Source organism: Lepidochelys olivacea, assembly GCF_965140295.1.
Source record: "Lepidochelys olivacea isolate rLepOli2 genome assembly, chromosome: 2".
Classification (NCBI taxonomy): Eukaryota; Metazoa; Chordata; order Testudines; family Cheloniidae; genus Lepidochelys; species Lepidochelys olivacea.
In genome coordinates this window covers 106,554,588-106,569,825 of record NC_140412.1, presented here as the reverse complement: position 1 = coordinate 106,569,825, position 15,238 = coordinate 106,554,588, and the positions used below count along the sequence as shown (strand labels likewise).

The 15,238-nt window shown below is 41.1% G+C and overlaps 1 protein-coding gene and 1 long non-coding RNA gene across 3 annotated transcripts in view; one reads left to right on the top strand and one right to left on the bottom strand.

The window, feature by feature from the left end:
- RIPOR2 (RHO family interacting cell polarization regulator 2) overlaps positions 1-15,238 on the bottom strand; it is a 176,970-nt gene that overhangs the window by 83,374 nt on the left and 78,358 nt on the right. Inside the window, exon 1 of one of the 2 annotated variants that reach the window (XM_084619308.1) lies at positions 14,374-14,479. The exons of the other annotated variant lie outside the window; for it this stretch is intronic. Within the exon in view, the coding sequence (XP_084475434.1) occupies positions 14,374-14,434 (61 nt within the window). The 5' untranslated portion in view covers positions 14,435-14,479. Of the gene's footprint in view, positions 1-14,373; positions 14,480-15,238 lie in introns of those variants that run through there. 2 annotated transcript variants of the gene reach the window in all.
- The window catches only part of LOC311515863, a 79,541-nt gene that overhangs the window by 56,535 nt on the left and 7,768 nt on the right, over positions 1-15,238 (top strand). The window lies entirely within an intron of this gene.

Genomic DNA, 15,238 nt, shown 5'->3' with positions numbered 1-15,238 from the left:
ATAAGAAGAGCCACAGGGCAAAGCAGAATCAGTAGCCGCCTGGAGCTTGAGGCAGGAAGACTGTCTCTCTACAAAAAGAAGGATTCTAGGTGGACTCCTCCTGAAGGTCGAGACAGCAGACTGGACTTCTACATAGAGTGCTTCTGCTGACGTGCACGGGCTGAAATTGTGGAAAAGCAGCATCGCTTGCCTCACAACCTCAGCTGTGCAGAACACAATGCCATCCACAGCCTCAGAAACAACTCTGACATCATAATCAAAAAGGCTGACAAAGGAGGTGCTGTTGTCATCATGAATAGGTCCGAATATGAACAAGAGGCTGCTTGGCAGCTCTCCAACACCACTTTCTACAAGCCATTACCCTCTGATCCCACTGAGAGTTACCAAAAGAAACTACAGCATTTGCTCAAGAAGCTCCCTGAAAGCGCACAAGATCAAATCTGCACAGACACACCCCTGGAACCCCGACCTGGGATATTCTGTCTATTACCCAAGATCCATAAACCTGGAAATCCTGGGTGCCCCATCATCTCAGGCATTGGCACCCTGTCAGCAGGATTGTCTGGCTATGTAGACTCCCTCCTCAGGCCCTACGCTACCAGCACTCCCAGCTACCTTCGAGACACCACTGACTTCCTGAGGAAGCTACAATCCATCGGTGATCTTCCTGATAACACCATCCTGGCCACTATGGATGTAGAAGGCCTCTACACCAACATTCCACACAAAGATGGACTACAAGCCGTCAAGAACACTATCCCCGATAATGTCACGGCTAACCTGGTGGCTGAACTTTGTGACTTTATCCATACCCATAAATATTTCACATTTGGGGACAATGTATACCTTCAAATCAGTGGCACTGCTATGGGTACTCGCATGGCCCCACAGTATGCCAACATTTTTATGGCTGACTTAGAACAACGCTTCCTCAGCTCTCGTCCCCTAACACCCCTATTCTACTTGTGCTATATTGATGACATCTTCATCATCTGGACCCATGGAAAAGAAGCCCTTGAGGAATTCCACCATGATTTCAACAATTTCCATCCCACCATCAACTTCAGCCTGGTCCAGTCCACACAAGAGATCCACTTCCTGGACACTACAGTGCTAATAAACGATGGTCACATAAACACCACCCTATACCGGAAACCTACTGACCTCTATCCCTACCTACATGCCTCCAGCTTTCACCCTGACCACACCATATGATCCATTGTCTACAGCCAAGCTCTGCGATACAACCGCATTTGCTCCAACCCCTCAGACAGAGACAAACACCTACAAGATCTCTGTCAAGCATTCTTACAACTACAATACCCACCTGCGGAAGTGAAGAAACAGATTGATAGAGCCAGAAGAGTTCCCAGAAGTCACCTACTACAGGACAGGCCTAACAAAGAAAATAACAGAACGCCACTAGCCATCACCTTCAGCCCCCAACTAAGACCCCTCCAACACATTATTAAGGATCTACAACCTATCCTGAAGGACGACCCAACACTCTCACAAATCTTGGGAGACAGGCCACTCCTTGCCTACAGACAGCCCCCCAATCTGAAGCGAATACTCACCAGCAACCACATACCACACAACAGAACCACTAACCCGGGAACCTATCCTTGCAACAAAGCCCATTGCCAACTGTGCCCACATATCTATTCAGGGGACACCATCACAGGGCCTAATAACATCAGCCACACTATCAGAGGCTCGTTCACCTGCACATCTACCAATGTGATATATGCCATCATGTGCCAGCAATGCCCCTCTGCCATGTACATTGGTCAAACTGGACAGTCTCTACGTAAAAGAATAAATGGACACAAATCAGATGTCAAGAATTATAACATTCATAAACCAGTCGGAGAATACTTCAATCTCTCTGGTCACTCGATTTCTGATCTCAAAGTGACTATCCTTCAACAAAAAAACTTCGAAAACAGACTCCAACGAGAGACTGCTGAATTGGAATTAATTTGCAAATTGGATACAATTAATTTAGGTTTGAATAGAGACTGGGAATGGTTGATTCATTATAAAAAGTAACCTATTTCCCCTTGTTTATTCCTCCCTGCCCCCCCCCCACTGTTCCTCAGACGTTCTTGTTAAACCCTGGATTTGTGCTGGAAATGGCCCACCTTGATTATCATACACATTGTAAGGAGAGTGATCACTTTAGATAAGCTATTACCAGCAGGAGAGTGGGGTGGGGGGAGAGAAAACCTTTTGTAGTGATAAAGACCCATTTTTTCATGGTCTGTGTGTATAAAAACATCTTCTGTATTTTCCACAGTATGCATCCGATGAAGTGAGCTGTAGCTCACGAAAGCTTATGCTCAAATAAATTGGTTAGTCTCTAAGGTGCCACAAGTACTCCTTTTCTTTTTGTGTCTCTAGTAGGCTCCAACCCTGTAGCACCTTGGACAGAGCAGTGCAGGCAGGGACCCAGGGAGTCCAGAAGGAGCTCCACATGGGCTGCTGGGACTGAGCAGGATGTTGGGGCTGCAGGGAAGTGGACCAGGGAAATGCAGCAGTAGTCAAGGCAAAGGACCACAGTAAGTAACTGCGGTTCAGAGGGTCCCTGGGCTGGGACCCGGAGTAGTGGGTGGCCTGGGTCCCCCCTCTCGCCACTGGAAAGTGGCTGGACTGCCATACTAAACCCCCGGAAGGAGGGAGCACAGATAGTGACATGGAAGATGCTGCGGTCCCTGGAGTGACGTGGGTCAGAAAGCAGATGTGACAGTGGGCAAGGCACCATCGGGAGAGGGTGTACCAATCTGCAGAGCTAATCCCTAAGACGGCCAGCAAGAGGCACCAGTGTGCTGAGTGGAGCCTCATTACACAACATCTTTCCTAAAGTGTGATGCCCAGAACTGATCACAGTACTTCAGTTGAGGCCTCACTAGTGCTGAGTAGAGCAGCACAATTACCTCCCATATCTTACATATGACACGCCTGTTAATATACCCCAGAATATTAGCCTTTTTCGCAGCTGCATCACACTGTTGATTCATATTCAATTTTGGATCCACTACAACCCGCAGGTCCTTTTCAGCAGTACATAAGAACATTAATACGGCCATACTGGGTCAAACCAAAGGTTCATCCAGCCCAGTATCCTGTCTTTCTACAGGTGCTTCGGAGGGAACGAACAGAGCAGGTAATCATCAAGTGATCCCTTCCCTGTCATTCATTCCCAGCTTCTGGCAGACAGAAGCTAGGGACACCATACCTACCCATCCTGACTAACAGCCATTGATGGACCTCTCCTCCAGGAACTTATGTAGTTCATGTTTGAACCCTAGTCTTGGCCTTCACAACATCCTCTGGCAAAGAGTTCCACAGGTTGAATGTGTGTTGTGTGAAGAAATACTTCCTTTTGTTTGTTTTACATCTGCTGCCTATTAATTTCATTGGGTGACCCCTAGCTCTTGTGTTATGAGTAAATATCCCACCTTAGTTGTCTCTTTTCCAAGCTAAAAAGTCCCAGTCTTATTAATCTCTCCTCATATGGAAGCCGTTCCATACCCTTAGGGAAAGAGCCCTTAGGGAAAACTTCAGGTTTCTTGCTGAATTGACTGACAATTGACTGACACTTTCTTGGGTCCAAGAGTTCCAGTTAATGGAATGGTGACCCAGCACTGGGGTTTTAAAACTTCAGATTATACACTCAGAAAAAAGTGCCATGAAATTTCAGGAAAGGATAGTCACTTTCACAAACAGCTTCTTGGAATTCAGGGTAGCACAGAAATAGTTGCACAAAAGCTTGTCATTTTATTGTTGCTTCCTCTTAGGTTTGGTAAGAGGAGAGGAAGGAAGACAGGCCACCTAAAAGGAGAGCCTGGGATGATGAAATTGGAGGTGTTGCAACTACCTGTTTGTAAAGTGAATGTAATTTTGGTCTCTGCTACATACTTTCACTTAATGAAGGAGGGTCATATAATGAGCTGATTATGGGCAGTGTTCTGAATAAGTGTGTTTTAGGTATATTGTTTTTTGGAAGCAGTGGGATGAGTTCAGGGCCCTATTTTTAACATGGGTCTAGACAATGAGACTCCATGAACAGGTTTGTTCACTGGGATCACCACTAGACCTTGTCTACAGCAAGAATTTTAGGGAGTTCTCCCACCATTGGTCTAGCAACTGTAGGAGCATTGATGTAGACTGGTTACCATTATGGATAAGAATGTGCAGGATTAGGCAACATACTGGCAAAATGGCAAGCAGCTGTTCTCCAATACCACTGCCACCGCTGTTAGCACCACCTGAGCTGCACTGCTGCTAGGCTAATAGCAGGAGTTTGCCAAATTTCTAAGTGCAGATGCAGCCTAGTGTATTTATTCCTCTGTGTCCCTCCCTTGTATTTTCTACTGCTGCCACATTTCACTGTTTGTTTATTTACTTAGGGTGGAACTGACTTCCAGTGGAACTTGTGCTCCTAAATTGTTTAAGCACTTGTGAAAGCCCCACTCTTTATTTTACTCTGTCTTTTGAATGACCCGGTCCTTTTTGTTCTTTTTCTCCCAATTGGCTTCTGGCTGCTCAGCACTTTTGAAAATTAAGTTTTAGTAGACTAACTTTAGGCACCCATTTTTTTGGAAAGTCTGGGCTTTTGAATCCTTTAATGGCCGGGCAATTAAGTTAGACTGTGTCAGTGTCCATCCATTCTTAATTCACAGATGTTCACATTTATGAAAGTTTACAATCCAGTCTATTCCACCAAGTTTTTCATTAGCACTTTAGTCTCACCTGTTATCCAGTCAAAAAATGACTATAATCTTGGGTACAAGAAAGTAGACGGTTGTTTGGGGAATAAGTACCTTCTCTTATATTGCATGCAAAATGTTCTCGAGAGCACACATCCATCTAGCCTTTTGGAAGGTCATTCCCATGAAATGGTGACATTCAAAACTTAAATGAGATTGTTTCAACTGAAGCCATAATGGGAACCATATTCAAATCTCTTGACTAACTCAGCTGCCCTCCTCCGATGCAACTCACAGCTTGCAGCTTTTGAAATTTTGACTCAAATTCTATGGGACCAGGCCACACTCCATAGATTAAAATCAGATGTAGGGATCCCCTAAAGAAATTATGCTGTTATGTGGAACCTGCTGAAAATCAAGTTTAAATAGCTCTATGAGCCAAGGTTCACTTTCAACATTTATGTGCCACTTTAACACTGTCAAGCATTTGACCGTTCTGCCCTCTGTCTTTAACTCATGCTGTTGTACCGTTTTCCATTTCCACACAAACATGTGAGCTAAGCATTAGCCTTAACTTTGAACTTCCTGGCTTCGTGGATTTGTGAGTGCCATACCCTTAAGACACCAACCACAAAGACATGGTTAGCATGTTTTTGTGTGGGTGTGTGTTCACAGCAGGCTGTGAAACTGTGCACTGAATTGTTAAAGGGGTAACGTTACCGGTATATATGCTAAGTGACTGTTTTAATCACTCCAAATTTATTTTATGATTTTAATAATTTGGTATGACACTAGAGCCCTTATATTTTTTACTGAGCTGTACCTGAGACAAGGAACTACAAATATTAGAGAAAGCTGATATGAAGGAAAGGCAATGTTGGGTCAAATTTTGACAAGACACTTGTTTGGCAGCCTGAAATGCTGTCTGAGCACATCTAGTAAGTTGCTTCACTAGCCCATATGTACCCTGCTTTCTTCTCAGAAGGCTGGCAAAATGCTACCATTTTAGGTGGCCTGGTTTTCTCATTACTATTTTTATTATCCATCCAAAAATAGTGTCAGTCATGGAAGTCAGTTAGGCTGGCATCAAGGCAGAGTTAGGAAAACAAGATCAAAGATCTTTAATTAAAAAAAGAGGGAGACAACAGTGCAGAAACAATCTCTGATTTAATTATTTTGTAAAAAAATATGCCATCCTTAAAGAATCAATCACTTCTACTTAAAATACAGAGCTTAATGCACTGTTACAAATAATTCTCCAGCTGTCACAGCACAGGCTTTGAAAATCTAAAAACCATCGTGGGGTGGGGTGGGGTGGGAGGAGATAAGGGTGAGCAGACCTGTCCAACTATCTTATTGTGGATCCTTGAACTAACAACCAGAGCAGACTCCTTTTTAGTTCTGTTACCTTTCCATCTGGTAACCGCAATCAGCAATGACTGGCATAACAAACAGACTAATGAAGAGTTGGTTTAACAAAAAAGAAATTAAAAAATGAAAACATTATATGTCACATACTTTAAAAATCCATCCTTGTTCTGAATGATAACAAGGTCTATAAAAGTCCTTGGCTAAATGTGCTGAAATCTGGGCCTGTGGCTAAAAAAACTTCGTTAAGAAATATATATTCTTCAAGAAAACACTGTTGCCTTGGTGATGAACTATTGGGCATTCTTCTTTCTTGTCACTACAGCTCAGTGTGCCGTAAGCATTCTCCTTCTCTAGGCACATGAGATAAGCTGAAGGGATAGGTAGGGCTGGTGATGACCTATAACAGCTTTCAGTACAAACTGTCCATAATGTCCCAGAAGTATGAGAATAGACTAGGCCCAGGGTTCATACATTTGACAGAGGTTGGTCTTCAGTAAAGAATATTCAGTAATATGTCCTTGGTGTTTGAATACTTATTTCCCCACTTCCTAAAAGTTGTTTTTGTGAAAATATACAGTCATAGAGAATTACCCATAACGAATACAAATAGTTTTGAAATGCATATGTCTTTTTTTAAAGTGTACACTCAATAGTTTGATAATACATGCATCAATTTGATGCACTCTGTAGTGTGGAAGGAGGAGAAACATGCAACCCCTATGTGTGGGGCAAGGAGTTTTTATGGGGAATGGGAGAGAGGAAGCCACATGTGAAGACAGGAGGCAGTCTAAGTAGGAATGAGGTTCATTCCCAAGTGGCGTGAAAAGTCTGCCGAAGTCCCTGTGGTGCTTGAAAGTTTCACCTCAGTCTCTGCAGGGCTTACTATATCTTTAAGGACTCCAGCCACTTAGCAATATTGAAACATTATTTTATAAACTAAGGGAATTCCCATGCAAAAATCTTTGTTCATTTGGAATTACATTTGGAATAAACTTACTCACTTTAACCAAAAAGTCCTCAATAGAATATTGCCATTTTCTCAAAGATACAAACTGCTTGAAAATTCCAAGATAGTGTTCTACTTGACAAAGTCCCCCTCTCACTCCATTTCAAAAGTATTCCACTGCATCGTTCTGGTCACCAAAGAACATAAGGCCCAGAAGTGCCACTTTGAGAAAAGCTTCACACCAGTTCATTAAGAGCAAGTTATTTGGTTTTGTGGTCACTAAAGAGATGAACCTGTATGATGGTTGTAAGAATTAATAAGCTTGTCTCAATGTGGCGCTAAGGAGGCAGAGTTAAGGTCATATGTGTTACCTCAGCTGTACATTTTTTACACTTTTTGAATGATTTACTTTTACATGTGGAATTTTAACTTGGATTTTCCAGGTTTTCAAAGATTTGTGCATTAGAGAAAACTATAATCTTTTAAGGAATATTTTTGGCTAAGGAAGAGATTATTTTACCTTAACTAGAATTGAATGAAGGTATTGGTTTTTGTGAATAACCATATAAAATTGTCTTTTAAACTTACAGTAATCATAGGAAGGATCTTTCCTAGTTTTTTCCCTACCACAAACATATATCAAATGAATATTGAGTGTTATTTTCACCCTAATTTCAGGTAAAACTCACCCCAATCATGAAACTTAAGCAATTTAGGTTTATTTCTTCAAAGAGGGACTTTCACAAGGAAGCAAACTCGTAGACATTTTTAAAACATATTGTGCACAGTCAATGTAATTACAATTCTTCAAGGAGCTCTTCAGTAGATGGCAATGCTGAGAGAATGGTTGAATGACCCAGTAAGCAAATCAGCTCTGGGCAGGGAAAGGACCTCTGGGATTTCATGTATATAGTTGTGGACTGTCTAAAATGGATCTCTTGTTTACTAAATATTATCAAAAATAGTTGTTTTTGCTTTTTCATACTCTGGAAGAATTAAGAGGATTTTGTGTTAGATTTACAGAAACCATTGAAAAGTAGGTCAGCTACCCTAAGTGCAACCGGACAGGCTATTCAGAGGTGAGAGAGGGAGATGAGCATGAGTGAGTACAGGCTAGTGTGGAGTAGCTGTCTAAAAGACTTGCTAATAACTGTAATTAAGTTCTAAGTTTAGATATATCAATAGTTGCTAACTATACATGTGGAAGTACATGGGTCTGCGAGCTTGCTAAGTTTGTACATGAATGGGAAATAAGGAAAATCTAGGTCATATGGAGGGTATGGTCTGGCTTCTAGTGTACTCATACCCCATGATGGCGTTAGGGAGCTTTGTGCTGTTCAAGGTACTGTATTTCTAAAAGATATAAACTCAAAATCCCAAACACTTATAGTCACCAAAACCAAATAGCATTTTCTCAAGAGCAGGTGTGTTAATTTAATGCTCTGCCCAAATTCTTATTTGGTGATTGCTTAGGTACTAGGATGATGAAGGCCATATAAGAATTTATGTAAATGAACTTCTGTACTTTTAAGTGGAATAAATATTCTTTGATTCCTATCTGTTGCTAACATGTCTGTGCACTGTTAAAAAGTTGCTGTATTTCACACCAGAAGTGGTTGCATTTCATAGATGGGCAAAGTGTTTCAAAGTGGTCATTTGTAAAACTCTCTAAGGTCCTTTGAGATGAAAGGTGGCATATAAATGCAAGAATAAGGAAATTAATTATAAGATCTTATTTCAGGACATACACTTGTATGTGTAGTTTGGCCCTCTCAGCTGTATCACATAGAATTTTCTAAGTATATCAGGAACAAAAGGAATCCTAACAATGGTATTGATCCATCATAAGAACAGCCATACTGGGTCAGACCAAAGATCCATCTAGCCCAGTATTCTGTCTTCTGACAGTGGCCAATGCCAGGTGCTTCAGAGGGAATGAACAGAACAGGTAATCATCAAATGATCCATCCTCCAGCTTCTGGCAACAGAGGGAGCCTATCCCTGCCCATCTTGGATGGATCTTTCCCCCAAGAACTTACCAAGTCCCTGTTATAGTCTGGGCCTTCACAACATCCTCTGGCAAAGAGTTCCACAGGTTGACTGTGTGTTGTGCGAAGAAATACTTCCTTTTGTTTGTTTTAAACCTGCTGCCTATTCATTTCATTTGGTGACCCTCAGTTCTTGTATAATAAGAAGGAGTAAATAATACTTCCTTATATACTTTCTCCACACCAGTCATGATTTTATAGACCTCTATCATATCCCCCCTTAGTCATCTCTTTTCCAAGATGAGAAGTCCCAGTCTTATTAATCTCTGTATTCAAGATGTGGGTGTACCATGGATTTATATAGACACAATATGTTATTTTCTGTCTTATTATCTGTCCCTTTCCTAATGATTCCCAACATCTTGTTAGCTTTTTTGACCACCACTGCACATTGAGCAGATGTTCTCAGAGAACTATCCACAATGACTCCAAGATCTCTTTCTTGAGTGGTAACAGCTAATTTAGAGCCCATCATTTTATATGTATAGTTGGGATTATGTTTTCCAGTGTGCATTACTTTGCATTTATCACCACTGAATTTCATCTGCCATTTTCTTGCCCAGTCACCCAGTTTTGTGAGAGCCCTTTGTAACTCTTTGCAGTCTGATTTGGACTTAATTATCTTGAGTAGTTTTGTATTCTCTGCAAATGTTGCCACCTCACTGTTTACCACTTTTCCAGATTATTTATGAATATGTTAAACAGCACTGGTCCCAGTACAGACCCCTGGGGGACACCACTATTTACCCTCTCCATTCTGAAAACTGACCATTTATTCCTACCCCTTGTTTCCTCTTTTTTAACCCGTTTCTGATCTATGAGAGAAACTTCCATCTTATACCATGACAGCTTGCTTTGCTTAAGAGCTTTTGGTGAGGGACCTTGTCAAAGGCTTTCTGAAAATCTATCAATGGAAATGATAGAACTGTCAAAGAAGTATTCAATAAATATTTCTGGTTTGTGTTTGGGAAAAAGTAGATGATTTATTCTTATTGCACAATGATGATGAAATACTTTCCATTTCATTTCAACTGTAACTAAGGAGGATGTGAGACTGCAGCTACTAAAGTTAGACATTTTTAAATCTGTACATCTGGATAATTTACATCCAAGAATTTAAAAAGAGCTGGCCAAGGAGCTCTGTGGAACACTGAGGACTGAAATAGAAATAATGTATTGTACTAATGTTGGACTAATATTTAAAAAACATAAACAGGATGACCCAGGCAATTATTGAATCTGGGCAAAATAATGGAATGGCTGATAAGTACTTAATTAATAAAGAATTAGAGGAGAGTAATATAGTTAAAGTCAATCAACATGCATTCATGGAAAATGGATCTTGTTAAACTAGATATCTTTTTTAAAAATGAGATTACAAGTTTGGTTGATAAAGGAAATAGTGCTTATATAATATACTTAGACTTGTGTAAGGCATTTGACTTTGTTCTACACAGTATCTTGATTAAAAAACTAGAATGATACAGAAACACATTAAATAGATTAAGAACTAGCTGACTGGTCACAAAATGTAATTGTAAATGGGAAATAATCATCACAAGCAAGTTTTGTTTCTGGTGGGGTCCCTTAGACATTGGTTCTTGCACCTACATATTTAACATTGTTATCAGTGATTTGGAAGTAAACATTACTGATACAGTTTGCAGATGATATAAAGACTGGTGGAGTGGCACATAATAAAGAGGACAGGTCATTGATTTAGAGCAAGCAAATAATATTCATTTCAATACAGCCAAAGTTAAGGTTAAAGAACAAAGAATGCAGGCCATACTTACAGGATGGGGGACTCTATCGTGGGAAGCAGTGACTCTGGAAGAGACTTGGGGATCCTCATAGATAATTAAATGAACTTGAGTTCCCAGTCTGATGCTATGGCCAAAAGGATTAATGCAATTCTTGGATGTATAAACAGGAATATCAAATAGAAGTAGAGAGGTTATATTACCTCAGTATTTGGAACCAATGTGACTCGTACTGGAATACTGTGTCTAGTTCTGGAGTCCACAGTTCAAGAAGGTTGTTGATAAATTGGAGTGGGGCCAAAGAAGAGCCATGAGAATGATTCAAGGATTGGAAAATATGGCTTATAGTGATAGACTCAAGGAGCTCAATCTATTTAGCCTACCAAAGAGAAGGTTGAGAGGTGACTTGATTCCCTATATAGGGAACAAGAATTTGATAATAGAGGGTTTTTCAAAGCTAGACAGACAAAGGTGTAGCAAGATCCAGAATCTCTGGAAGCTGAAGCTAGACAAATTCAGACTGAAAAATAAAATGCAAATCATAGAATCATAGAATATCAGGGTTGGAAGGGACCTCAGGAGGTCATCTAGTCCAACCCCCTGCTCAAAGCAGGACCAATCCCCTGACGGTGATTAACCACTGGAACAATTTACCAACGGCCATGGGCGATTCTCCATCACTGGAAATCTTTAAAAAAAAAAATTGGATGTTTTTCTACAAGCTCTGCTCTAGTTCAACCACAGTTATTGGTCTTGAAATAGCAATTAATTCAGGGAAGTCCTATAGCCTATATTAGAAAGGAGGCCGTGCCAGATGGTCACAATGATCCCTTCTGACCTTAAAAATCTCTTCCTCATGTTGGTTAATTCGTTTGTTTCTTCAGGCTGAGCTTTAGCTATCAGACCATGTGCTGCAAGTCACCTCTCTAGTCTGTGATAGACATTCCTTACCACACCCCAGAAAAAATATTATCAACATTTTACAGCTTAAAAAGGGGGAAATTTTGGACATATTTTTGCTATAATTATGAAGCTACAGATATTTTTAGTATCCCATTACTGTAGAGATACATAGAATTACAGGAAACAAATGTATGTTGACCCAGGCCTTTTGCAGCATTAACCAGTATAGAAAACTGGAAACGTGGAACTTAAACTTCCTCCTAATTCTTTTCTCTAGACTATGGTGGGTTTTGCAGTGGATCCAGCCTCCAAAATTCGTAGGTATCTATGGATCTTAGTAGACATGGAAGGATCAGTGTCACTCATGCGCTGGCCCTGTTTCCATTCTGGCCTCCTTTAACCTCTGGTAACACTAATCTGATGGAACCATGCTGCTATTGGTTCCTTTGCTGGGTGCTGCCCCTTGATTCTCTCTTTTCCATTCAAGAGTAGGTGGCTCAGGAAATGCTCTGAGACTCAGAAGATGGCACCTCACTGGCTGGCACGGCCCACTCTATGGGAGTGCACTGGGCCCTCACTGAGGCCATGAATGGCACTACCAAGTGCTTTGGAAAATAAAAGCAAAATACTGTGTTTCACTCAAAAGAAAGGAAATAGGACAAAGGGAAAATAGAGAGGCCCTCATCTAGATGGACCGTTAACCCCCCCAAATATGGGAACCTATTCCTAATACCATCTAGCCAGTCAATGTGGCTGAGGGTCAGATCATGTTACAACTATACAGTGATATTATGGGAAGACTTTTGGGGGCTCTCTTGAGCCTCTGGTTAAGTCTGCCACTAAACTAAAGGGAAGGTAGGATGATTCCCCTGGCTCCCACTAACCAGCCTTTTGCTGGCTCCTGATAAGTCATTCCTGCCAGAGATGATTTAGCCATGGAGTCCACAAGGATTGCATGAATGCTCTGTGTGTGTCTTTGGACTGGATTACATTATATCAAATGCAGGTATTCAAAAAAAAAAAAAAGAAAAAAAAAGTTCACTTTTACCCCTCACATTTCAAATTGGGAACACGGGACAAAAATATCACAAACATTTAAGTGGCTATGGATCCTAAATCCCACTGACTTCTAGTAGGTCTTAAGCACTTTTGAAAACTGTACCCAAAGGAATTCAGTTGAATCAGACCAATGATGTAGCCTGACATCGACACTACCAGCTGCTTCAGAGGAATTACAAGAAACCCTACAGTAGGTAATTATGGGATAGGCTGCCCACAGGGGAAACCTTCCTCCAGAACCCCAATAGTTAGAGGTTCGTTTAAGCCCTGAAACAGGAGGATTTATATTCCTTCCAAACGGCACAAACTGAACTTTGCGCTACATTATTGTATACTCAGTATTGTTTTCAGGTACAAAGCATAAACATTTCCAGCTAAAAGAAAAGGAGTACTTGTGGCACCTTAGAGACTAACAAATTTATTTGAGCATAAGCTTTCGTAAGCTACAGCTCACTTCCTCTCAGATAAATTTGTTAGTCTCTAAGGTGCCACAAGTACTCCTTTTCTTTTTGCGGATACAGACTAACACGGCTGCTACTCTGATTTCCAGCTAAGTGTAAGTTGGTTTGCTGGGTGGCATTGCCTCCCTCCTGGACTATGATTATTAGAAAGTACTTGTGTATAAATGAAAGCACAGGAGTAAATGCTCTGACCTCTCAGCCTGCCTCTGCAAATGCACTGCACGTCTGGCATAGGGATATGTCACAGCGTAAGGGGTGGGAGGCTATTTGTGGGGAATCTATTCAAATATTGACAGCACATCACTGAAGACAGGATTTTAAAATGTGTTCTCTCTGGTCTCGTCTTTACTCAGGCTAAAATAACTTGGTTTGGCCCCATCCCAAGTGACCAGCCAAACACTGTTTAAACTGAGTTTGCTGAAACTATGTTGCAGCTGAGTTTAAAGGTTAGCAATCTTTGAGACCAATCCTGCAAACCCTCTGTGTGTTGAACTCCCATAGAAGACCACAGGAGTTCTGTGCAGGGAGGGCTTCTGTCGGATCAAGTCCTTTGTGTCTAAGGCAGTGGGGAGTGGTGGGAGAAGAGAGAGAGACCGTGGACCTGATTCTCATTGGCCTCCACCTGGTAGAATCCTTTACAACAATGGAAAGTGAGCGCAAAATATAAATGTAAAACATTCCCATTCTCATTTAGTAGCCTTTTGCACTGTTGCCTTATGGCCATGGTGAATCAGGCCCACAGTGTCAATCACTGAACACAGGCCCCTTTGTATTAGCTTACTTTGCAAAGTGTAACTTTTTAGATCAAAAGATGCACTTTTGTATATAGCTCCCCCTTTGCTTTCCCTTTTGAGCTAACACCCTCACTGTGTAACCTGTCTGCCTAGTTAATATGAAGCTCACTCACTATATTGCACCCAGAAAGCTTTTGTTCCCATTATTTTACCAAGAGAAAGCAAGTCTTTTTCAACCTTATCGCTGCGAGCCCTAGCGGCTGTCCTGAGCCAGTGGAGAACTTCAACTTTTACCAAAGAAACAGAATACAAGCTAAGTACAAACCTGTCTTCAGTCTGTGTTTTTAAAAGATCTGCTTAATAAAAGTCTCTTTACCTTCACAGAAGATATCATCTGCTTCTCCAAGAATAGTCAGATCTTCCTCTATGTGCTGCATCGTGGCCACAGCTCAGCCAGAGGTAGCTGCTACAGAGCTGAATGCTTGAATTAGTTTCTAGGCTACAAGAGGGCTATTTCCTTTCACCAGTTTCCTAAACATTTTGGTGGTGGCAGCTTCCGCATTTGCACTTACAAAAACAGTTTCATTCATATGAATAAGGCTTCTTGTTTTTAGCCATAGCCTTTGAGATTGGGTTTGAGGTGGGGTGTCTCTTTTTGCTGAGAGAGAAGAAACCTAGAGGGGAGATGCAGACAGCACAGACTCAGATCAGAATGCAGACTGCATTCACAGCCTGATTGCAGTGAATACTGTTCTAAAGCAACATTGCCCAGCATGCACATTATTTAAAAGATGAGTGTGGGGGTGTTTTTGCATATGACTGTGAATGTTTGTTGGTGGCAATGATAGAACCAGGGAATAATTTGCATTCATCTTTCTATAGAAAGGGACAATTCAACTGGAGTATACCACTGTGCTTTATGAGTGTCATGTGTTCAGTGAACACTTTTTAAATTAGCATATTAAGAGTGATAACACTTTTTTTCCTTGCGTTTGAAAATTAGTACATGCTGAATAGATATAGTTAACACTGAACTCAGCTGTTGTCACTGTCTCATTAACAAGAATGCATCAGTGGCTGTACGGTGGTGCCCTCATAGTTAAGCTTCCTTGAGTCACCAGTCGTGGTGCATCACCATCCTAAGATACTAATCACCTTCATGCTCTGAGCAGAGGTACAAAATTAGAACACCGATAAAACCAAAAGTCAAATCTCATTTAGAGTTGAATATCAGAAATATT